The 24,300-nt window shown below is 45.4% G+C and overlaps 1 protein-coding gene across 4 annotated transcripts in view; it reads right to left on the bottom strand.

Annotated features, from left to right (window-relative positions):
* The window catches only part of plcl1 (phospholipase C like 1), a 506,974-nt gene that overhangs the window by 12,379 nt on the left and 470,295 nt on the right, over nucleotides 1–24,300 (bottom strand). For all 4 annotated transcript variants that reach the window (XM_070875920.1, XM_070875921.1, XM_070875922.1 and 1 more), the window contains 2 exons: nucleotides 6,869–6,944; nucleotides 4,038–4,147 (listed from right to left, as the gene is read on the bottom strand). In XM_070875920.1, the coding sequence (XP_070732021.1) occupies nucleotides 4,038–4,147; nucleotides 6,869–6,944 (186 nt within the window). The remainder of the gene's footprint in view (nucleotides 1–4,037; nucleotides 4,148–6,868; nucleotides 6,945–24,300) is intronic.

The raw sequence follows: 24,300 nt of genomic DNA, 5'->3' as shown, positions 1-24,300 counted from the left end.
GAGCCTAAGCCCCCTCCCTCCGGGGGCCCAGTGTCTCCACCTCAGCCTCTTCCCCTCAGTCCCTCCCTCTCCCCCATGCCCAGTGTCTCTCTCTCCCCCTGTCCCCCCTCAGCCTTCCCCCGGGGGCCCAGTGTCTCCCCCTCAGTCCCTCCCTCTCCCCCATGCCCAGTGTCTCTCTCTCCCCCTGTCCCCCCTCAGCCTTCCCCCGGGGGCCCAGTGTCTCCCCCTCAGTCCCTCCCTCTCCCCCAGGCCCAGTGCCTCTCTCTTTCCCTGTCCCTCTCTCTCCCCCGGGGGCCCAGGGCACAGCCTTTCCCCCTGTCTCTCAGTCCCTCTCTCTCTCCCCAGGGCCCAGTGTCCTTCTCCACCCTCAGTCTCCCCCTTTCCCTCCCTCTCCGCCCCCTCCTTCCCTCCCCCCCCGCCCCCGGGGCCGTGCCTACCCCCTCTCCTTCTCCCCCCGGGGGCCCAGGCCCAGTGTCTCTCTCTCTCCCTGTCCCTCTCTCTCCCCCCGGGGGCCCAGGGCACAGCCTCTCCACCTGTCCCCCTCAGTCCCTCTCTCTCTCCCCAGGGCCCAGTGTCCTTCTCCACCCTCAGACTCCCCCTGTCCCTCCATCTCCGCCCCTCCCCCCCCCGGGGCCGTACCTCCCCCCTCTCCCCCCAGGGCCCAGGCCAAGTGTCTCACTCCCCGGGCCCAGCCTCTCCCCCTGTCCCCCCTCAGCCTCCCCCCAGGGGCCCAGTGTCTCCCCCTCAGTCCCTGAGGGCAGAGTTGGCTTAAGTGGACTGGGAAAATAGATTAAAGTATGGGACGGTTGATGAGCAGTGGCAGACATTTAAGGAGATAATTCGTAACTCGCAACAAAAATATATCCCAATGTGAAGAGAGAACTGTTATATATGTAAACTTGTATATACCTTGTACAGCCACCAGAGAGCTCATCCCCTAGAGTCCCAAGGGATCCCATAATCCCTTGGGAGCGCAGATACTTAAGGAGGCCTCACAGGCTGGAGAGGCACTCTGGAGACCTGAAATAAAAGACTAAGGTCACACTTTACTTTGAGCTCAAAGAATTCAGTCTGACTCTTTATTCATACATAACAATAACCATCCGTGGCTAACTAAGGAAATAAGGGATGGTATCAAATTGAAAACAAGGGCATACAATGTGGCTAAAACTAGTGAGAGGCCAGAGGATTGGGAAACATTGAAAAGCCAGCAAAGAACAACTAAAAAAATGAAAAAAAGAGAGGGAAGATAGATTATGAAAGTAAACTAGCACAAAATATAAAAACAGATAGTAAGAGCTTCTGCAGGTACATAAAAAGGAAAAGAGTGGCTAAAGTAAATGCTGGTCCCCTAGAGGATGAGACTGGGGAATTAATAATGGAGAACAGGGAAATGGCAGAGACGTTGAACAAATATTTTGTATTGGTCTTCACGGTAGAAGACACTAAAAACATCCCAATAGGGGATAATCAAGGGGCTATAGGGAGGGAGGAACTTAATACAATCACTATTACTAATGAAATAGTACTAGGTAAAATAATGGGACTAAAGGCGGACAAGCCCCCTGGACCTGATGGCTTACATCCAAGGGTCTTAAAAGAAGTGGCTGCAGAGATAGTGGATGCATTCGTTGTAATCTACCAAAATTCCCTGGATTCTGGGGTGGACCCAGCGTAAATGTAATGCCCCTATTTAAAAAAGGAGGCAGATAAAAAGCAGAAAACTACAGACCAGTTAGCCTAACGTCTGTCGTTGGGAAAATGCTGGAGTCCATTATTAAGGAAGCAATAGCGGGACATTTGGAAAAGCATAATTCAATCAGAGTCAGCATGGTTTTATGAAAGGAAAATCATGTTTGACAAATTTGCTGCCGTTCTTTGAGGATGTAATGAGCAGGTGGATAAGGGGGAACCAGGTGATGTGGTGCATTTGGATTTCCAGAAGGCATTCGGTAAGGTGTCACATAAAAGGATACTGCACAAGATAAAAGTTCACGGGATTGGGGGTACTATATTAGCATGGATAGAGGATTGGCTAACTAATAGAAAACAGAATGTCGGGATAAATGGGCCATTTTCCGCTTGGCAAACAGTAACTAGCCGGGTGGCGCAGGGATCGGTGCTGGGTCCTCAACTATTTACAATCTATATTAATGACTTGGATGAAGGAACTGAGTGTATTGTAGCCAATTTTGCTGATGATACAAAGATGGGTGTAAAAGCAAATTGTGAGGACACCAAAAATCTGCAAAGGGATATAGGCAGGCTAAGTGAGTGGGCAAAAATTTGGCAGATGGAGTATAATGTGGGAAAATGTGAGGTTATCCACTTTGGCAGAAATAATAGAAATGCAAATTATAATTTAAATAGAGAAAAATTGCAAAGTGCTGCACTACAGGGGGACCTGGGCGCCCTTGTGCATTATACACAAAAGTTAGCATTATACACAGGTACAGCAAGTAGTCAGGAAGGCAAATGGAATGTTGGCCTTTATTGCAAGGGGGATAGAGTATAAAAGCAGAGAATTCCTGCTACAACTGTAAGGGTATTGGTGAGGCCACACCTAGAGTACTGCGTATAGTTTTGGTTTCTGTATTTAAGGAATTGCATTGGAAGCAATTCAGAGAAGGTTCACTCAGTTGATTCCGGTAATGAGGGCGTTGACTTATGAAGAAAGATTGAGTAGGTTGGGCCTCTACTCATTGGAGTTCAGAAGAATGAGAGGTGATCTTATCGAAACATATAAGATAATGAGGGGGCTCAACAAGATGGATGCAGAGAGGATATTTCCACTCATAGGGGAAACTAAAACTAGGGGGCATAGTCTCAGAATAAGGGGCCTCCCATTTAAAACTGAAAGGAGGAGGAATTTCTTCTCTTATGGAATTCTCTGCCCCAGAGAGCTGTGGAGGCTAGGTGATTGAATATATTTAAGGCGGAGATAGACAGATTTTTGAGCGATAAGGGACTAAAGGGTTTATGGGGAGTGGGCAGGGAAATGGAGCTGAGTCCATGATCAGATCAGCCATGATCTTATTAAATGGCAGAGCAGGCTCGAGGGGCCAGGTGGCCTACTCCTGTTCCTATTTCTTATGTTCTTATGATTTCTTTGTTTTTGTATTAAATGCCCCTATTTACAAGCTAAGTATCCCATAAACTATCTTAACCAACTGATCAACTTGCCATGCCATCTTCAAATATTTGTGAATATTCATCCCTAGGTCGCTCTGTTCTTGCACCCCCTCAAAATAGTACCATTCAGTTTAATATGCCTCTCCATGTTTTTTCCTAAAGTGCATCACTTCATACTTATCCGCATTAAATTGCATCTGCCATGTGTCTGTCCATTTCACCAGTCTGTCTTTATCCTGCTGAAGTCTGCTACTATCATGTTCAATATTTACTATGTTGCCAAGTTTTGTATTATCCGCATACTTTGAAACTGCACCCTCTATAGCAAAGTCCAGGTCATTTATATATAACAAGAAAAACAATGGTCCTAATATTGACCCCACTATGTACCCAAGTTACCACGGCCCCTTTAATAACATGTGCTTCTATTTTCCAAATAAGTCTGTTTTGAGGTACTTTATCAAGTGACTTTTGAAAGTCCATATATACATCTACTGCACTACCTTAATCAACTATCTCTCCTGTTACTTCATCAATGAACTCTTTGAGGTGATTTTAATCTCACGGGATTGGATCGGTCACCCATTTTGCAACCCAACTGATTTTATTTTAGCACATACTAGGCTTTTTCTTAGACATTTCATCATGTAAGGAAAAAAGGAAATATATGCTGGTATTTCTTCTGCTCTGTAAGTGACTCCCCCCCACCCCCCACTTCATCCCTCTTGTCGATCTAGTTACTTAATACAATTTTGTCTCTGTATAATATTCTAAATTACAATTAAACCAACCATTTGTGAACCCTTCAGATGTCCTCATTGAAAAGGTCCAATTTTCAGTTTGTCTCATATTAGTCAAGACCTCTGAGGATATTCACAGAAGAGTTTACTTAGTTATTACTGTACCTTCAATACGGTGATATTCCACGCAAAGCTTTCAGCTGCTTTACTTAACTTCCTTTCCTTTAAACCCTCCTTTTTTCCTAAATTATGAATTTCCCCATGAAATTCAAGGCCTGTTCAAGATATTGGAACATAAAAAACAAGTTAGTGGCATACGTGTGTTTATTTCTATACAGCACAAATCTTTACCGTTTTTATGTAGTTGATGAGGGCACTAACAAAAGAATTTAAAATTGAAATTGAAGATCAGTTGCATGTCACTATTAAATTATAATTCCAGCTTTAAATAATTACAAAGGGGCAATCATTTCCCATCTTATGCACAGGTTTATACAGTACAGCATATACTAGATGTACAGCAAAGCTTTATACATTATTGTAAAAATGTGTTAAGATGTAACACTGGAAGAACCCCATCCTCTATGACTTCCATTTACTACACGAGCCATTCCTTTGCGTTCTCAGTGATAAATTAGGGTCAAGAACCTCAATTGAGATTGCTCAAACTCATTTCATATAGGCACCATATGTAGGAGAACAGATTTTCATTACATCGGTCTGGGTTGAATTTGCATCCAGAACCTCAGGGGTCCAAGAATAGTGTGCTAACTCCACTGCAGTACCTAATCCCCCAAAGTGCACAATGTTCATTCACATTTTGTATGCTATTGTGGAGGCTCAGCCTTGAATGCACCCCAATGTTGGAAGCAAGCACAAAGGTGGCTGGGAGCCAGTGCACAAATTTTCTGCTTGGCTCACTACTTCCCTGATATGCAGTTAGGTGATTGAGCAGTACTCCAGTTGGAATGGGCTGAAGGAGAAACTGCCTTCAAATTATAGAACCTTGGGCACCTCTGCCCTTTGTCTCCCTCTTCCCTGGCCCTCTGGCACCAGGGTCCCATGCTGATGCCCCATGCATACCCCTGCCCATTGTTTGATGCCTTCAATCCATGGCATGAATCCTGGTGCACAATAAGCAACTGATGCCCGATAATGTAGTCTTGGAACTCCTGAGAATCAAGAGACACATGCCAAAACACAGTAAATTATATAAATTTGCAGATCCTCATGGAGTCCCTGAATGGCCCCAGCACTGGCAGCTGCATTATTAGCCCCAATAGATTTTTCTACATATTTTACAGATAATGGCCTTGATATTTACAGGGAGGTGCGAAGGGTGTGGGGAAGGCTGAAGAACCCAGCAAGGCCAGAGATGCAGAGATTCTGCCGATCTTAATGGCAGGACCTCATTATCATTTTTTGATCCATTTCCCACCCGGCAGCCGGACAAATTGATAGCCTGGCCGGCAGCCTGGAGAAAAAAGCAGCGGTAGGAGACCACAGCTGGGGATTCTTGGGGATGGTCCCCGGAATTCGGGAGGGGTGAACGACGGACATCGCGGCTTGAGAGGTGGGAGAGATTACCTCCACAGTGTTCACAGACACATTTTATGCCATCTGTGATCAGGAATGCCCACATAAGAGTGACACCTTTGCAGTAAAACATCCCAAGGCAATTCACAGGAAAATTATCAAACAAAATTAGATACCGAGTCACATAAGATATTAGGACAGATGATCAAAGACTTGGTCAATGAGGTTGTTTTAAAGGAGCATCTTAAAGGAGAGAGAGAGGCTGAGAGGTTTGGAAAGGGAATTCCAGAGCTTAGGGCCTAGGCAGCTGAAGCGATGATAATCAGGGATGCGAAAGAGGCCATTATTGGAGGAGCGCAGAAATCTCAGAGGATTGTAGGGCTGGAGGAGGTTACACAGATAGGGAGGGGTGAGGCCATGGAGGGATTTGAAAACAAAGATGAGATGGCATTACCATCGCCAAATCCCCAACCATCAACATCCATGGGGTCACCACTGACCAGAAACTCAACTGGATCAGCCACATAAATATTGTGGCTACAAGAGCTGGTCAGAGGCTGTGTATTCTGTGGCAAGTGACTCACCTCCTGACTCCTCAAAGCCTTTCCACCATCTACAAGGCACAAGTCAGGAGTGTGATGGAATACTCTCCAGTTGCCTGGATGGGTGCAGCTCCGACACCACTCAAGAAGCTCGACACCATCCAGGACAAAGCAGCCCACTTGATTGGCACCCCATCCACCACCTTAAACATTCACTCCCTCCATCACCATCGCACGTGGCTGCAGTGTGTATCATCTACAAGATGCACTGCAGCAACTCGTCAAGGCTTCTTCGACAGCACCTCCCAAACCCACGACCTGTACCACCGAGAAGGACAAGGGCAGCAGGCGCATGGGAACACCACCACCTGCAAATTCCCCTCCAAGTTACACACTATCCTGAATTGGATTTATATTTCCGTTCCTTCATAGTCACTGGATCACAATCCTGGAACTATGGAACTAATTTGGAGCTAATCCTAACAAGAAGGCGGCTCATCACCACCTTCTCAAGGGCAATTAGGGATTGGCAATGATGAGATGGCATTTCCATCGCCAAATCCCCAACCATCAACATCCATGGGGTCACCACTGACCAGAAACTCAGCTGGCCTTGCTAGTGTAACCCACATCCAATGAACAAATCTATATTTTTAAATTGAGACATTGCCAATGTAGGTCAATGAGCAGAGGGTGATAGGTGAACGGAACTTTGTGTGAGTTAGGACATGGACAGCAGAGTTATGGAAGTTTACCAGAGGGTGCAAGGAATTCTCCTTCGATGTCTCGATTAAAAAAACAACTTAAAGGGTAGAAATTCTCAACTATTATGTTCAAAGGTATGATGTTATAATAGAGCACTGCAAGTTACACTGTGGAATGTGCAGAGGACCTGTGATACTCAGAGAATTCATTTACCTGACTTCTGACAATGGATGATCCTGTCATAAATAGAATCTGCCACATCAATCAAGCACCTTGTCTCCTGTATCACCTGTGAAAAAATACAAATTATGAAAACACAAATGAAAGACAGTGCACTTCATTATTTACAGCACTGCTCTGTTACTCAACGCAATCACACTCAATCTTAGTAATTGCAACTTAAAAATTGCCCCTCGGTGTGAATCATAAACTTATCACCCAGAGCTTCATAGTTATAACAATATTTCTAGTTCATTTTCTCTTTGGCTGATTGGATAGTTTACTTTGGAAAATGTGTTAAATTTCAGTACTGTGTTCATTAGAAATTTCTCTACTACCGCCCCCCCCCCACCAACTCCCCCCCCCCCCCCCGCCCCGCCCCCCACACACTGCATCCCTCCCCGACTGCAAAGAAACCGATTGATTTAAAATGTGGTCAGTGCTGCTAATGGTATCCAAACTGAACACTTAATGCATCCCTGCATATTTTCAACAGAATGGTTATAATAATGGGTACAAACAGCAATCTTTTGACTTCCTACCAACCTCCACATTTCCAATGCTATAGAAACATAGAAAATAGGTGCAGGAGTAGGCCATTCAGCCCTTCGAGCCTGCACCACCATTCAATAAGAGCATGGCTGACCGTTCACCTCAGTACCCCTTTCCTGCTTTCCCTCCATACCCCTTGATCCCTTTAGCCGAAAGGGCCATATCTAACTCCCTCTTGAATATATCCAATGAACTGGCATCAACAACTCTCTGCGGTAGAGAATTCCACAGGTTAACAACTCTCTGAGTGAAGAAGTTTCTCCTCATCTCAGTCCTAAATGGCCTACCCCTTATCCTTAGACTGTGTCCCCTGGTTCTGGACTTCCCCAACATCGGGAACATTCTTCCTGCATCTAACCTGTCCAGTCCCGTCAGAATTTTATATGTTTCTATGAGATGCCCTCTCGTCCTTCTAAACTCCAGTGAATACAGGCCCATATGTCAGTCCTGCCATCCGGGAATCAGTTTGGTGAACCTTCGCTGCACTCCCTCAATAGCAAGAACGTCCTTCCTCAGATTAGGAGACCAAAACTGAACACAATATTCCAGGTGAGGCCTCACCAAGGCCCTGTTCAACTGCAGTAAGCCCTCCCTACTCCTATACTCAGACCCCCTAGCTATGAAGGCCAACATACCATTTGCTTTCTTCACCGCCTGCTGTACCTGCATGCCAACTTTCAATGAGTGATGAACCATGACACCCAGGTCTCATTGCACCTCCCCTTTTCCTAATCTGCCGCCATTCATATAATATTCTGCCTCACATTTATCCACATTATACTGCAACTGCCATGCGTTTGCCCACTCACCTAACCTGTCCAAGTTAACCTGCAGCCTTTTAGTGTCCTCCTCACAGCTCACACCGCTGCCCAGCTTAGTGTCATCTGCAAACCTGGAGATATTACACTCAATTCCCTCATCCAAATCATTAATGTATATTGTAAATAGCTGGGGTCCCAGCACTGAGCCTTGCAGCACCCCACTAGCCACTGTCTGCCATTCTGAAAAGGACCTGTTTTTCCCAACTCTCTGCTTCCTGTCTGCCAACCAACACACCAGTACATTACCCCCAATACCATGTGCTTTAATTTTGCACACCAATCTCTTGTGTGGGGCCTTATCAAAAGCCTTTTGAAAGTCCAAATACACCACATCCACTGGTTCTCCCTTGTCCACTCTACCAGTTACATCCTCAAAAAATTCTAGAAGATTTGTCAAGCAGGATTTCCCTTTCATAAATCCATGCTGACTTGGGCCGATCCCATCACTGCTTTCCAAATGTGCTGCTATTTCAGCTTTAATAATTGATTCCAACATTTTCCCCACTACTGATGTCAGGCTAACCGGTCTATAATTACCCGTTTTCTCTCTCCCTCCTTTCTTAAAAAGTGGTGTTACATTAGCTACCCTCCAGTCCATAGGAATCGATCCAGAGTCCATAGACTGTAGGAAAATGATCACCAATGCATCCACTATTTCGAGGGCTACTTCCTTAAGTACTCTGGGATGCAGACTATCAAACCCCGGGGATTTATCGGCCTTTAATCCCATTAATTTCCCTAACACAATTTCCCGCTTAATAAGGATTTCCTTTAGTTCCTCCTTCTCACCAGACCCTCGGTCCCCTAGTATTTCCGGAAAGTTATTTGTGTCTTCCTTCGAGAAGACAGAACCAAAGTATTTGTTTAACTGGTCCGCCATTTCTTTGTTTCCCATTACAAATTCACCTGAATCTGACTGCAAGGGACCTACGTTTGTTTTCACTAATCTTTTTTTCTTCACATATCCAACAGAAGTTTTTACAGTCAGTTTTTATGTTCCCTGCAAGCTTCCTCTCATACTCTATTTTCCCCCTCCGAATTAAACCCTTTGTCCTTCTCTGCTGTATTACAAAATTCTCCCAGTCCTCAGGTTTGCTGCTTTTTCTGGCCAATTTATATGCCTCTTCCTTGGATTTAACACTATCCTTAATTTCCCTTGTTAGCCACAGTTGAACCAGCTTCCCCGTTTTATTTTTACTCCAGACAGGGATGTACAATTGTTGAAATTCATCCATATGATCTTTAAATTTTGCCAACCCTTTAAATATCACTCGCCAGTCTATTCTAGCCCATTCACGTCTCATACCATCGAAGTTACCTTTCCTTAAGTTCTGGACCCTAGTCTCTGAATTAACTGTGTCACGAATTTATCACCTCTACAATTTTATTTGATGTTTGCAGAGTTTGTTGAAACATTGTTGTGATCTGGCTTAACTGGAACATGTCCTGAAGTCAAAGCCATCAAAGGTGGGCACTTTAGATACACCAATTTACTTTGAAAAAGTTCCTGGAAGGAATCTTGAGCGGTGATCATATAACTGGCAACTGTGCAGATATATTATAGTTGGCAATCACAAATACACAATGTTACACAGAAATGTGTTTAAAACTATTTTGTTAAAGCAGTACAATATAAGCGAGTAACTGATGTACAATTTTTAATGCATTTATTACGGATATAAACTCAATGGCTATTCAATTTGGGAAAAACCCATTCCATATTCAGATTCATAACACAGGGACAGCATATGGCTGCTTAAAGTGCTTGGGGATGTTGCTAACATAGCTGTGTTCAATAAAAATAAAGCCAAGGTCTCAGAATTCCAATACTATTCACATGTCTGAATAAAAACATTCATAACTGTTTGAAAACAAGGCACTTGATCCTTTTCATCCTCAGTAAAATAGAAAATTCTTTGAAATTCCTTATCTTAATCTGAGCTACATAATTGCATTATCCTGATCTGGCACAACTTACATTCAGTGAATTAAACCAATAATAATGTCCAGTAAAGGGTGGCACAGAATAATTGTTCAGAAGAAACTTTTCATTAATGAATAAATGGACTATTATTTGTATTTATAATAAATAAAACAAATACATCAACATTAAATTATATTCAACTTGTTAATTTAGTTAGCACAAGACATTTCAAATTGTGGCTAAATTGTATCCCAAGGTTTAAAAGGGATTTATTTGATATTTTTGGCAGCACTGATACTTTTCTTCGTCATTAAATGTAATAGAAAACTAAAGCTTCTTGCAACATTTAATCCTTCAGGCTTTACATTTATCTGGCATTTTGTAGAACATGAATTAATGTATTTATTTTTCCACAAGAATACCACATGATTAAATTAGAAAGCCAAATTATTGGAAAAGAAAAGAACAGAACATTTCACTGCAATTAGAATTCTTCCAAAGACAAAATCAAAACATGTACTTCTTTTCCAAAAAAAAAAGAAAGTGCAGTTGCTGTGATTTATTTTATCCTTTTCTGAAGCTACTGACTGGAATCCAGTACCAGAGGTGGCAGCACCTCTTCAATACCTTGCCAAAGTCACCATTCTTCATGTGTGAGCCTGGACATTGAGGGGATGAAATTCTTAGGGTCGAAATTCCAACTCAGGTTTGGAATGCTGACTGTGGGTTAGGATAATAATTTGGTGACTTAAATCATGCATAACGGAATTGTCATTAGGATCCCGAAATTACAGTCTTCAGAGATGTTAACCCAGGAAGACAGTTTCAGGTGAACAGGGGGGAAAAAAATTCCCAAAATTATGCAGCCAAAGCAAAGTTATTGCTAAATGAACTGTTTCTTTCAATCAGCAGTTGCCACTTCCACCTTTATCAACTGATCCTGGCAAGAATTTTATACACGTGCTTATTAGAATGGTGGAGCTGATGCGATGTGATGAAATTTAGGATGAGTGCTGTTGTCTGGCACTTTTTGTGTGTGTGTGTGTCGGTGGAGGTGGAGAGGAGCTAGAATTTGGAGCAGGACCTGGTGTGCCAGGTTTCAACCCCATTTACATTATATCCCAAATTCTGATAGAAGGGAGGGCAGGAGGAAGAAACACCCACCCTATACACAGTCCAGACATGCAAATGATGGATTTAGAACCGGACAACAGCTACACACATGTATTTTCCAGAGATCACTGATACTGATCTATAGTAGGAACCCTGTCCATATCAGCTAACTCAGCACAGACAGTGACTGAACCTGGAGGCGTCCTTGTCTGTATAAGGTCAGTACCATACCACATGGTGCATTTATCCATTGAACTATCAGCTCGGGAAGTTTCATTCGTTCCTGAATAAGTCACATAAGAGCAAGCATTTCATATTAGTGTGGGATTTTGTTATAGGAGAGGGAAAGTAAAAACTAACTTCACTAACTCTTGAAAAATGCACCTCTTGTTTTCTGACAACAAAGTGACTTGAGTGGAGCATGGACTGGTTGGGTCAATTGGCTTGTTTCTCTGCCATATAGCCTATGTATAATTTCCTGACATGGAGAAGTCTGCAGAGCTAACCATTACATCTTGTGACTGAAATAGAATACATAATGATATATTCTATCATAGTTGGCTGAAAGGAATTTTTAAAAAGTCCTCTGACTGTTTTCCCTTACATCGCACAGGTTTATGCAGCAGTGAGTTCTTAATCTCAGCTAGGCTCCCTCGGCAAGTCACTAGAAGATGAAGCACGTATACAGAGGTAGGAAGGGAAAAGAGACAAGTTAGCCCACATAGTTTTCAGTCTCCTAATGCAGAGCTATCCAAGATCCAGACACCAAAATGAAACCCACAAGCTCCTTTAATTTGGCCGACAAACCTCCTGCTAGTTCCTTTCTTCTTTGCTTGCTTGTACATAAAGTCTAATTAAATAACACTGAGAGCTTGCTAAGGATGGCCAAGGTTTGCTTTTCATATCCTTTTTCTATTTGATATGTTGAAATTTGTAACAATCTGTTCTCATGGATATGTTTTTCAGTGGCACTGGCTCAGCTGACCCGTGACCGACTGTCTGCCAGCTATTGCAAGTCCACAGTGCTGCACGTGTACCGGGGTGGGGTCAGCATCTCCTTCATCTATCAGCACTGTTAATGATGGCAAAGTTTTTGCTTTGTGATGGTAACTCTGAGTGTAAAAGCGATTGCGACTTCAGCTTTGCAAATTTCCGGGGCCTGATTGAAAAAGGGTGTTCCCTGTTCGGTGTTGCGGTGGGGGGGTGGGGGGGGGTCTAGTTTTTTCGTCTGCTTGCTTAATCTCACTTGTTTTCTGCATGGGGGTCTCGTATGTATAAAGGGTCTTGCATTTTTTTGTATGGTCTCACTTTTAGTGTTTACAGCGTGGCCCCACTATTTTGGCGATTAGGTTCTGAATTCTTTGTATATAGTTATGGGGATCACACTTTTGAGGCTCTTTGGTTTTCCTGTGTATGGGGGTTGCATTTTTTTTTGTTGGGAAGTTTTGGGGCCAAAATTGCCCCTTTCTTAAGGCCTCTTAACACCGGAAATCGGCGGCCACGCTATGGAGTGCAATGGCCGCCGACTTGTTGTGTAATGGCCGCCATTATCAAAATTTCACTCCTGCGGTATCCCAGCGGTGAGCTGCTCCCCTCCTACCACTCCGCTACAGCCCTGTAGACCATGAGCTTGGTAGATTTGAGGGCCTGGTCTTCAAACACCCTTTTCCCCAGACGGCCAAAGGTTGCACTGGCGCACTGGAGGCGATGTTGAATCTCTGCATCAATATCTGCCTTTGTTGATAAGAGGCTCCTCTATGTATGGATCTGAGGCATGGATGATATATAGAAGGCACCGCAAGTCGCTAGAGATATATCACCAACGATGCCTCGGCAAGATCCTGCAAATCCCCTGGGAGGAAAGGCGCACCAACATCAGTGTCCTCGTCCAGGCTAACATCCCCAGTATTGAAGCACTGACCACACTCGATCAGCTTCGCTGGGCAGGCCACATAGTTCACATGCCAGATACGAGATTCCCTAAGCAAATGCTTTATGCGGAGCTCCTTCATGGTAAACGAGCCAAATGTGGACAGCGGAAGCGTTACAAGGACACCCTCAAAGCCTCCCTGGTAAAATGCGACATCACCACTGACACCTGGAAGACTCTGGCCGAAGACCGCCCAAGGTGGAGAAAGTGCATCCGGGAGGGCGTTGAGTTCTTCGAGTCTCAATGCAAAGAGCGTGAAGAGGTCAGGCGCAGACAGCGGAAGGAGCACGCGGCAAACCAGCCCCACCCATCCCTTCCCTCGACGAATGTCTGTCCCATCTGTGACAGAGTCTGTGGCTCTCGTATTGGACTGTTCAGCCACTAGAGTACTCACTTTGGGAGTGGAAGCAAGTCTTCCTCGATTCCGAGGGACTGCCTATGATGATGATGATTACCGCTCCACTGTTGCCAATCCACCCTAAGTGCATCATCACAGTATGCACCGCCGATGTACCTCCACCCGACGGAGAAATTCCACCGTGAAAATCTGCGGCCCGCCGGGTGGTGCCTAAACAAGCTTCTTCGCGGTGGTCCAGTGAGGCTGAGGCCTTCTGCAATGGTGGTGTGACTCCCATTAAAGGGGAGGTTGCACTGCTGCTGCCGCCATGTTTTCTTTGTTGGCCGACTGCCAACAGGCAGCCTGGCACCCCCTCTGGTGGCCCAGTGGACCAAGGTCTAAACCGCGCAGGTTTTCCCCTTTAAGTGAAACGTAGAGCCGTGGTGACGTGGCGCTATGATGACTGACAGTGGCAGTCACTACACTCCCAGCCGCCCCCCCCAACTTCCGCCTCTCTGGTGTACTCACTGCCCCACTTCTGCCCTCATTATGAACGACTTCCAGTCCGCCTGATAAAGAACACAGAGCGGAATTTCACTCAAGAGGCCATCTCAACCACCACGGCGGTGAAAACACTCAAAACAGGGTGCGTGCGCCCAGTTTCAGGCGGGTGGCAATTTCGGCCCCCTTGTATTTTAATGTATGGGGACTTGCATTTCAGCATAATTAAATGCAATCCACTCAGTTGCTTTGACGTGTCTATTGGGCCCTAGGCTTCAAAAGATTGGAAATCCCTGTCTGAGTACAAAGACAGAAGTAAAGTGGTAGGTAAATGCCCCATCCAGTTCTTAGGTAATAACTGATCCAGTTTATGACCCGGAGCTGAGCTTCCAATCCCATATCCTCTCCATCACAAAGACTGCCTACTTCCACTTCCGTAATAACACCCGTCTTCACCACTGCCTCAGTCCATCTGCTGCTGAAACCCCCAGCCATGCTTTTGTTACCTCCTATCTATTCTAATTATTTCCTGGCTGGCCTCCTATCTTCCACCCTCCATAAACTTAAGCTCATCCGATGCTCTGCTGCTGTATCTTAATTCGCACCAAGTCAGGTTCGTCCATCACCCCTGTGCTTGCTGATCTACACTGGCTTCCGGTCCAACAACACATCCATTTCAAAAATTCTTATCCTAGTGTTCAAATCCCTCCAAGGCCTTGTCCATCTCTATCTTTGTAACCTCCTTCAGCCTACAACCCTCCGGGAACTGTTTTCCTCCAACTGGCTTCTTGTGCATCCCCCACTTCCTTCGTCCCACTGTGTCTTCAACCTTCTCGGCTCTATGCTCCGGAAATCTTCCTCCAAATTACTTTGCCTCTCCATCTCTCTCTCCTCCTTTAAGACATTGCTTAAAACTTACCTCTTTGACCAAACCTTTGGTTACCTGTACTAACGTCTCTTTCTTTGGGTCTGTGTCAACTTTTGTCTGATTACACTCCTGTGAAGCGCTTTGGCACATTTTACTATGTTAAAGGCATATGTAAGGCGAGGAAAACCTATACCCGAACTGAATTGTAGGGCTTATCAGTATTAGGAGGTTCTGATGAATCATAAGTAGTCAACAATAAATTGACCATTAGCACAGACTGATAGAACGTAAAAACATACACTCAGTATGGAATAACACACCCACCAAGGGCGGTGGAGAGTCAACAGTCTACAAAGATAGCAAACCCTGGGAAGCAAGGTCAATTCACACATCATGAGGAACTGAGGCAAAGTTGACACCACTCAATAACACATTCCAGAAGGGTGACATGTGATGGGAGATGGACAGGTGGGGGAGAACCACTCAGAGCCAGTCTGAGCAGTAGGCCAATCGGTGGGTTGCACACCTCGAAAAACTGTATAATTGTGATTGTAAAACCTCCAGAAACACCAGCCAAAGTTAGCTGGGACAGGGGAGGGGAGGTGCTGAATCCTATCCCAGAAAAGGAAAGATGCTGCTTCCACCAACACCTATGTCTGAAAGCTGGGGCATGCAACCTCCTTACTTAAAGAGTTCCTTCCCCTGGCTCTGCACCCACTTACATCAATGGGCTTGTAGAAGTAGGCATAAGCTCCGCCATAACAAGGCCTGGAAACTTTGCCACATGGTTAGAATCCACTGTATTCTGGTTCTGGTGAAGCTTGCAGCCTTTCCAGCGGACTCTCACCAAAGTTCCAGTGAGAGTCCACTGGAACAGCCGAGGAATTCCGGCTTTTTGTAGAACAAGAGATCTAAGTCCTCAGCTTTCCATTTAAAGATTGAAGAATTAGTGAGGATAAAGCAAGTACATCCAAAATGTAACTAAGTCAAAATTTATCTTGTGGAAGTGAAATTCAAGGAGGATTGGAACTGCTGTAGCAAAGTTAATTCTATGTTTAAAATACATTTTATGAAACATTTTTATCAGTAGTGCAGAGTTGTAATTCAAGCTTGTTCTGAAACAATATAATTTCTAAAGGCAGTAGGCTAAAAATTTGGTTGCTTGGCGTCTGTTGTTTGTGCGCTACGGGTGCCGATACTGGTGTCTGAGCTGTGCAGGTCGCGCCAGATTCCGTAAGTATGTCGAGTGCGCAGATCGTGACATCAGTGTTGTAATACTGATTTGACGCCAGCACTGCCACTTTTGACCTCAATGCTGGAGCTAATGCCCTCTCTTAACCTTGCACAGCTGAACACAACAGGAAGGACCCCACACCAGCATCATTTAAAGGTATCATCGTCTGCTTACAGGTTAGCTATTGATTGATTTCTACAGCCGGTGCTGAGTTTGTAGAAGTGTTTCGTGCTTTCTAGAGTTCTTTAAAGTTGTCTAATGTGTACAAGGAGTGTTGTGGCCCGTGCTCAAGGACTTGGTACTGACTTGTAAGGGATCTGCTCAGACCAGTTGCTCCAGACATGGGCACAGTAGTTTGTATTCCCCTTGGCCTGCAGCATGACAGGGAGAATGAGCAGAGGCAACACAGAGCAGGACAAGCTGCTAGAAGAGGCAGGAGGGGGAGAAGGGCTCTCAGAGGGAGTCCATATCCAGGCCAGGGTCTTCAGGGCGCAATTCTCCTACCTCAGCGACAACAGTGCATGCAACATCTCCGTTTTACTAAGAAGGTGCTCACTGACATCTGCCACCTGCTGCAGGCAGACCATGGCAAGGACGGCATTTCCAGTGGCTGTGAAGGTGATGCCTTCATTCTGCGGCAGTCCGCTATGCCATCAGCATCTGAGCCACCACGAAAAATCAAAGGGTGGCTACTGGCTGACCACCTGGCTCATGAATCCACTGTGCAACCCACACACATGTGGCCAGCTTGCATATAATGAAAGCCATGCTCTCACGTGGAATCTGATAGAGCAGACCATTGATGTCCTTAAACAACCCTTCTGCTGCCTGGACCACTCAGGAGGAGCCCTGCCGTACTGACCAGAGCGCATCTCAAGATTTGCCGTGGTCTGCTGCATGGTCCACAATCTCGTCATATTGAAGGCACACCCTCTGCCACCAGGCATACAGCAACCAGCTGAGGAGGCGGCGATCGAGGAAGAGGAGGAGGAAAAAGAGGAGGAGGAAGTGGAAGAGGAAGATGCGGAAGGGAGGAGACAACTCAAGTAGTCTCATTTTGCCCGAGCTGTCTGTGATCGACTCATCCAACTGCGGTACGAGTGAACGTAACCCCAATCCCGTATTCAACAATAGTCCCACACCTACCTTTCCTCTGCTACTGACCGTCACAGCGTCCTATTGGCCACAATGCTACAATAAAAGCCACCACAAGAAAACATTCCAAATCAACTTTATAAATCAAACCCATTACAATGTTTCATTCAAAAGTCAACTAATCATTCTTGTGCATTCTCTTAGTGCCTGTCTTTCGTGTGCCTTTGCCTGTACTAGTGCTCCTATACAGTGCTACCCCAGTGGCTGCAGCATGGCTGATGGCAGGCTGACTTTCAGTGGGGAAGACTGCAGATGGCCTTGCAGGATGATCCAGAGCAGTTCTGGGGCTAGAAGGCCCGGCATCGGACCGCACGACCTTGGCATGGACAGCAGCAGTCACGGCTGGCTGGCACATAGGAAACAGCAAGGCCACTGGTGGAGTGGGAGTGGTGCGAGGACGAATGCTGTCAGCCTGAGAGAGGGCAGCAGACTCGTCCTCCACAGAGCCACTGCCACTCCCCCGGGGTGCCGCCTCAACATTCCTAGTAATCTGCTGGAGGACAGATTGCAGTGACACCCTGCAAGCCCCTTTCAACACTGGTAACCCCAGCTAATATGGCAGAAGTCGATGTTCGCATGGCAGCAAGCTGAGCTTGCATGACTTAAGTCTGAGCTTCCATTGCAGCACTTGTATGTTGGGTGGTTTCTGCTTATGCTGCAATGGAAGCTGAGACATCACCTATCAGACCCTGCATCCACACTCTCTGAGTGAAGCCCTGTATAAGTTGGAGCTGGGCTCCTCCATGTTCCTTGACATTGCATTCAGGCTTTCTGGCAGGCTTGCCAATGCACCAAGCATTTTATTGTGCATGCCCATCAGCTTTAACCTACATCTGCCCCATCAAAGTCCTCATCTGAGTCCTGTGCAGCAGAACTCTTGTGCAACCTCGCCCTCGAGGGAGCTGGCAGCCGCACTATCCTTTTCCCCTGTCCTGGCTTCAACTCATTCGTGTCTGGTGACTCACCATGTACAGATCCCGTCTCTAAGCTATCCTCTCAAGTCTACGCAGTGCCAGTATCTGAGCCATTGGGTGCAAGAGTGAGATCGAGTGATGGTGCTTCTTCTTCATCAGCACTCTCATTTTCTTCTTCCAGCACTGCCTGGCCAGGTTGGATTTCCCGGATCTCTGAAATGAGCAAGGAACAAGGGTAGGGTTGCGGTGAGGAGGAGCGGGGGAAAGCAAGCGTTGCATGCTTACACCACCTGCAGCTTGTAAGTCAGAAGTGATTGTGGAATGAGGGGGTAGTGGGATGTGAGGAGGAGGATTAGATATGAGCATACCGTTTTGTTCAATGGTTTCAGCGTCACCACTGACCATGACCTCAGTCACAGCCACTCCAATTATGCCAAGCATCGTCTTCTAGAGCGCGATCAAGATATGGAGGCCATATGTCCTCCTCCGGCCAGCTGCAACTGCCGACGGATGTGTGCAACCTTGTCCTGCAAGAGAGAAGGTGTATCAGTGAGTGTGGTTGACTGTGTTTGGCTGATGAGGCTGTTATGGTTGAAGAGCTAGCAGTGTGTGCAAGCTGTGAGATGTGGGTGTGAGGCTTACAGCAGTGGCAAGTGTGTGAGGGTGAGATGGAGAATATAAATGTGAGGTATGGGTCGTGATTGATAGAGATTGTTGGTAGGTGAGTAATGGGGGTGTGGTGAATTGAGCAGTGTGTGAAGCTCATTTGTGGGATCTGCCTTTTGACGATGAATTCACTGACCATGAACACTCGTGTGAGATCATTATACTTCTTCGTGCACTGCATCCAGGTCCTTGGTGGTACATAGTTTACATTGACAGCAATGGCTATCTGCTCTATTCCCTTCTCAGCGCCTGTCTGGAGGGCCTCCTGGCTCCCTGTGCATACAAATGATCTCTCCTCCTGTACCAGAACCTTGACTGCTGCATCAGAAAATCTGGAAGACCTCTCTGACATGTTGCACTATCTTCGCTCTTCCTATAGGTCACACACTCCTCGACAACTACTTCCAGTACTTGCTGAAGTCAGAATGGTTTTACTGAAGTAGTGGCTTGATGCAATAGATGTTAAAAGTTTTTTTTTAAATGTGTAGAGTGCTGCTGAATGCATGCAAGGCCTCGGATGGTAAAGGAAGGCTTCTGAAAAGACAGAAGAAGTTGCAAATACTCAGCAGGTCAGGCAGCATCCGTGGAGTGAGAAACAGAGTTCACGTCTCAGTTCAAGATGCTGCCTGACCTGCTAAATATTTCCAGCATTTTATTCTGTCATGTCAGATTTACAGCATCTGCTTGCAGAGGGAAGAGGAAGACACAGAAGAGGAAGAAGCTGAAGAGGAGGAAACAGAAGCTGAGAAAGCTGAAGCAGAAGGAAGGATGCAAACTAAACATCCCCTTTCAGGCCTGGATATCCGGGACAAAATCATCCACCTGCAGTCCGAGTGACCACAATCTCAATTCCCCTTTCAACATTAGTCCCACACCTTACCTTACCTTTGTTACTGACATTCACAGCATCCCCTTGGCCACAAAGTTGAAATAAAAGCCACCACAAAGCAAACTTTCCAATCTAACTTTATATGACTATCTATTCAATATGACGACAAGAAATCAACTCATCGCCCTTATGCATTTTCTTAGTGAATGTCTTGTATGTGCTTTTGTCTATCCTGCTGATGTCATGCAGTGCTATCACAGTGGTTGCAGCATGGCTGGTGAAAACATAGAAACAGAAATTTACAGCGAAGAAGGAGGCCATTTTGGCCCATTGTGTCCACGCTGGCCGACAAAGAGCCGCACGGCCCTTGGTCAGCAGCCCTAAAGGTTACATATAAACCTATGAACAAAGACGGAAAGGCAAAGAACACTCAGCCCAACCAGTCAGCCTCACACAACTGCGACACCCCTTATACTGAAACATTCTACACTCCACCCCAACCGGAGCCATGTGATCTCCTGGGAGAGGCAAAAACCAGATAAAAATCCAGACCAATTTAGGGAGAAAAAATCTGGGAAAATTCCTCTCCGAACCATCTAGGTGATCGAAACTAGTCCAGGAGATCACCCTGGCCTTATTCTATTCCCTGCAGTACTTGCCATTATATCTGCGCCGTCCAACAAAAGGTCTTCCAATCTAATCCCAATTACCAGCTCTAGATCTGTAACCCTGCAGGTTACTGCACTTTTAAGTGCCCATCCAACATCTCTTAAGAGTGGTGAGGGTTTCTGCATCCACCACTCTTCCAGGCAGCGAGTTCCAGATTCCCACAACCCTCTGCGTAAAGAAGCCTCCCCCCCCTCAAATCCCCTCTAAACCTTCCACCAACCACCTTAAAACTATGCCCCCTCGTAATAAACCCCTCCACCAATGGAAATACACCCTTACTATCCACTATGTCCAGGCCCCTCAATATATTGTACACCTCAATGAGGTCTCCTCTCAACCTCCTCTGTTCCAATGAGAACAAACCCAGCTTATCCAATCTGTCCTCATAACTCAGATTCTCCATTCCAGGCAGCATCCTAGTAAATCTCCTCTGCACCCTCTCTAGTGCAATCACGTCCTTCCTATAATACGGCAACCAAAACTGCACACAGTACTCCAGCTGTGGCCTAACCAAAGTTTTATACAATTTAAGCATAACCTCCCTGCTCTTATATTCTATGCCTCGGCCAATAAAGGCAAGCATTCTGTATGCCTTCCTAACCACCTTATCCACCTGGCCTGCTACTTTCAGGGATCTGTGGACAAGCACTCCAAGGTCCCTTTGTTCATCTACACTATTAAGTGGCCTACTGCCTAATGTGTATACCCGTTCCTTATTAGCCCTCCCAAAGTACATCACCTCACACTTCTCTGAATTAAATTCCATTTGCTACTGTTCTGCCCACCTGACCAGTAGTTTGATATCCTCCTGTAGCCCATGACTTTCCTCTTCATTATCAACCACACAGCCAATTTTAGTATTGTCTGCAAACTTCTTAATCATATTCCCTATATTCAAATCTAAATCGTTGATATATACCACAAAAAGCAAGGGACCCAATACTGTGCCCTGCGGAACCCCACTAGAAACATACATCAATCATTACCCTTTGCTTCCTACCTCCAAGCCAATTTTGGATCCAATTTACCACTTTGCCCTGTATCCCATGGGCTTTAACCTTCATGACCAGTCTACCATGTGGGACCTTATCAAAAGCCTTGCTACAGTCCTTGCTACATCGTACGCACTACCTTACTGATCAGTGGGTATGGAGAGAAGGCAGGCGTGGGGTACTGAAGTTGCATGATATTGAATGGTGGTGCAGGCTCGAAGGGCCGAATGGCCTGCTCCTGCACCTATTTTCTATGTTTCTATGTTTCTACCCTCATCGACCATCTTGGTTACCTCCTCAAAAAATTCAATTAGGTTAGTCAAACACGATCTTCCCTTAAAAAATCCGCGCTGACTGTCCTTAATTAATCCTTGCCTTTCCAAATGCACATTTATCCTGTCTTTCAAGATTTTTTCCAATAATTTTCCCACCACTGAGGTTAGGCTGACAGGCCTGTAATTACTCAGCCTATACCTTTCCCCCTTCTTAAACAAGGGTACTACATTAGCAGTCCTCCAATCCGCCGGCACCATGTCTAGATCCAAAGAGGACTGGAAAATGATGGTCAAGGCCTCTGCTAATTCCTCTTTTACTTCACTCAACAGCCTGGGATGCATTTCATCCGGGCCTGGGGACTTATCTACTTTCAAAGCTGCTAAACCCCTTAATACTTCCTCTCTCATTATATTTATTTAATCCAGAATATCACACTCCTCCTCAATAGCTGTATCTGCATTGCCTCTTTCCTTTGTGAAAACAGATGCAAAGTATTCGTTAAGAACCCTGCCAACATCTTCTGCCTCCTCACAAAGATTACCCTCATGGTCTCTAATAGGCCCTACCCTACTTTAGTTACCCTCTTACTCTTAATATTTTTATAGAACATCTTAGGATTTTCCTTAATTTTACTGGCCAAGAATTTCTCGTACTCTCTCTTAGCATTCCTAATATCCTTTTTAATTTTGCCTCTTAACTTTTTATATTCCTCTAAAGATGCTATAGACACAAGCGTCCCTTTTTTTCTTAATCCTCCCCTGTAAGTCCCTAGACATCCAGGGGGCTCTAGAATTATTTTTCCCAGCCTTATTCTTTAAGGGCACACGTTTGGCCTGAGCCTTCCGGATCTCCTCCTTGAATGCCTCCCACTGTTCTGACACTGATTTATCAACAAGTAGCTGTTCCCATTCCACAATGGCCAAATCACTCCTTAACTTAGCAAAATTAGCTTTTCCCCAATTTGGAACTTTTATTCCAAGCCTATTCTTGTCCTTATCCATAACCAACTTGAATCTGACTGAATTATGGTCACTGACTTTCAGTAGGAGACAATGCAAATGGCCTTACTGGTCGACCTTGAGGAGCTGGTGTCTGAGAGTATCAAATCAAGTGACGGTGTTTCTTCTTCTTCTTCTTGGCCAACCACTAGCTCGGCAGGCTGCATTTCTTGGGTGTGTGAAATTAGGAAGGCACAAGGGTGGAGTTGTGGTGAGGGGGAGGCCAGAAAGAAAGAGGATAATAATGTATGAAGATACCAGCATCTTGTATCCTTTCTGCCCCACCACTGGCGAAGGGCTCAGCCATGCCACTGCCAAGAATGGCCAGCACCGTCTCGTTCAAGATAGTGAAGTGAGGCTAGGAATGGCAGATGTGCCTCGTGATTGGTACAGATAGTTGGTAGGTGAGTTATGGGGGTGAGGGAGTTGTGCATTGAGCAGTGTGTGAGGCTAGTGGTGCAGTTGGTAGGAGATGGCTTTTGATGATGCATTCATTGACCTTGACCAGTGGTCTGAGGTCATGAAGCTTCTTTGGGCACTGGAAGCAGGTGGTGGGGGCAACACTACAGGCAGAGACAGCCTCAGTGATGTGGTCCAACATCGTTCTTTCTGGAGGGCCTCTTGGTCCCTTTGGGTAGAGGACCTCTCTTGCAGTGTTGATCCCTGCTAAAAGCTGTGTGTGAGACCCTGCATGCCCCTTTCCTGGCTTGCTGAGCCATTTGTGAGGTTCGGAAATGAATTCAGCTTTAAGTGCTGAAGACTTCCATTTGGGGGTACTTTGTAATGTTTTTTGAAAAGGCAGTAAGAAAACTGCATTTTTTCACTTAATTTTCCTTTTTAATAATTCATTGCCCTTTTAATTGCCCACAATTCCTAGCAAATTCCATAGCCGCCCTTCCAGAGGCCGTTAGAAGCTGGAACAGCGCTTCAGGATGGGAATCTTTGACTTCCATGCCTGCACTAATGCCACCAGGAGGGCAGTACACAGTGAGTTCGTGCTGGGCTAAAAAATTTTAGCCCCCACTGCAAATTTTTCCCTGGTAGCAGTTCGTCCATTTTCAGTGGCCATTAATCTGTCGCAGCGGCCACAAATTTTTCCCCCGAGGTTTTATATCGGAGAGATATAAAATATACAAGCCAAGAGGTAACAAAGAGCCTATATAATGCATTAATAAGATTTATTAGAGGTAAACATTCAAGATTAGATTGAATAGGTGGATGAAGAAAAAGGGGTTAAAGTGAAATGGGATCAGAGCAGGTAAATGTGATTGGAACTTGCGTGGAGGATACTGGTTGGGCTAAATGACCTATTTCTGTGTTGTAATGTATGTGTTTGTATTACATTCTGTCTGGTCCAGTCATTCCTGTAACAATCAAATGTAACAATTCAATTCAGGGACAGCCTGCTAACTCGAGGAGTTGGGAGCTCCACTCCTGGTCAAATGGCTGTAAATTCAGATCCAAGAGCTGTCTGCCATTCCAGCTTGTTTTCCACAGTCGAGACTGACAGGTAGAGCTCCACACGGAAACAAGATTTAAGATCTTTTTAGTGGGGGAATGTGGAAAGGAAAGAACATTTTCATTGTGCAACTGGCTTCACTCCCGTCACCTTGCCAGGCCAATAACTTGGCAACACTGATAGCAGTC

Source organism: Pristiophorus japonicus, chromosome 3 (assembly GCF_044704955.1).
Source record: "Pristiophorus japonicus isolate sPriJap1 chromosome 3, sPriJap1.hap1, whole genome shotgun sequence".
Taxonomy (NCBI): domain Eukaryota; kingdom Metazoa; phylum Chordata; class Chondrichthyes; family Pristiophoridae; genus Pristiophorus; species Pristiophorus japonicus.
The sequence above is the reverse complement of the archived record's forward strand: the minus strand, read 5'-3'. Positions and strand labels throughout refer to the sequence as shown.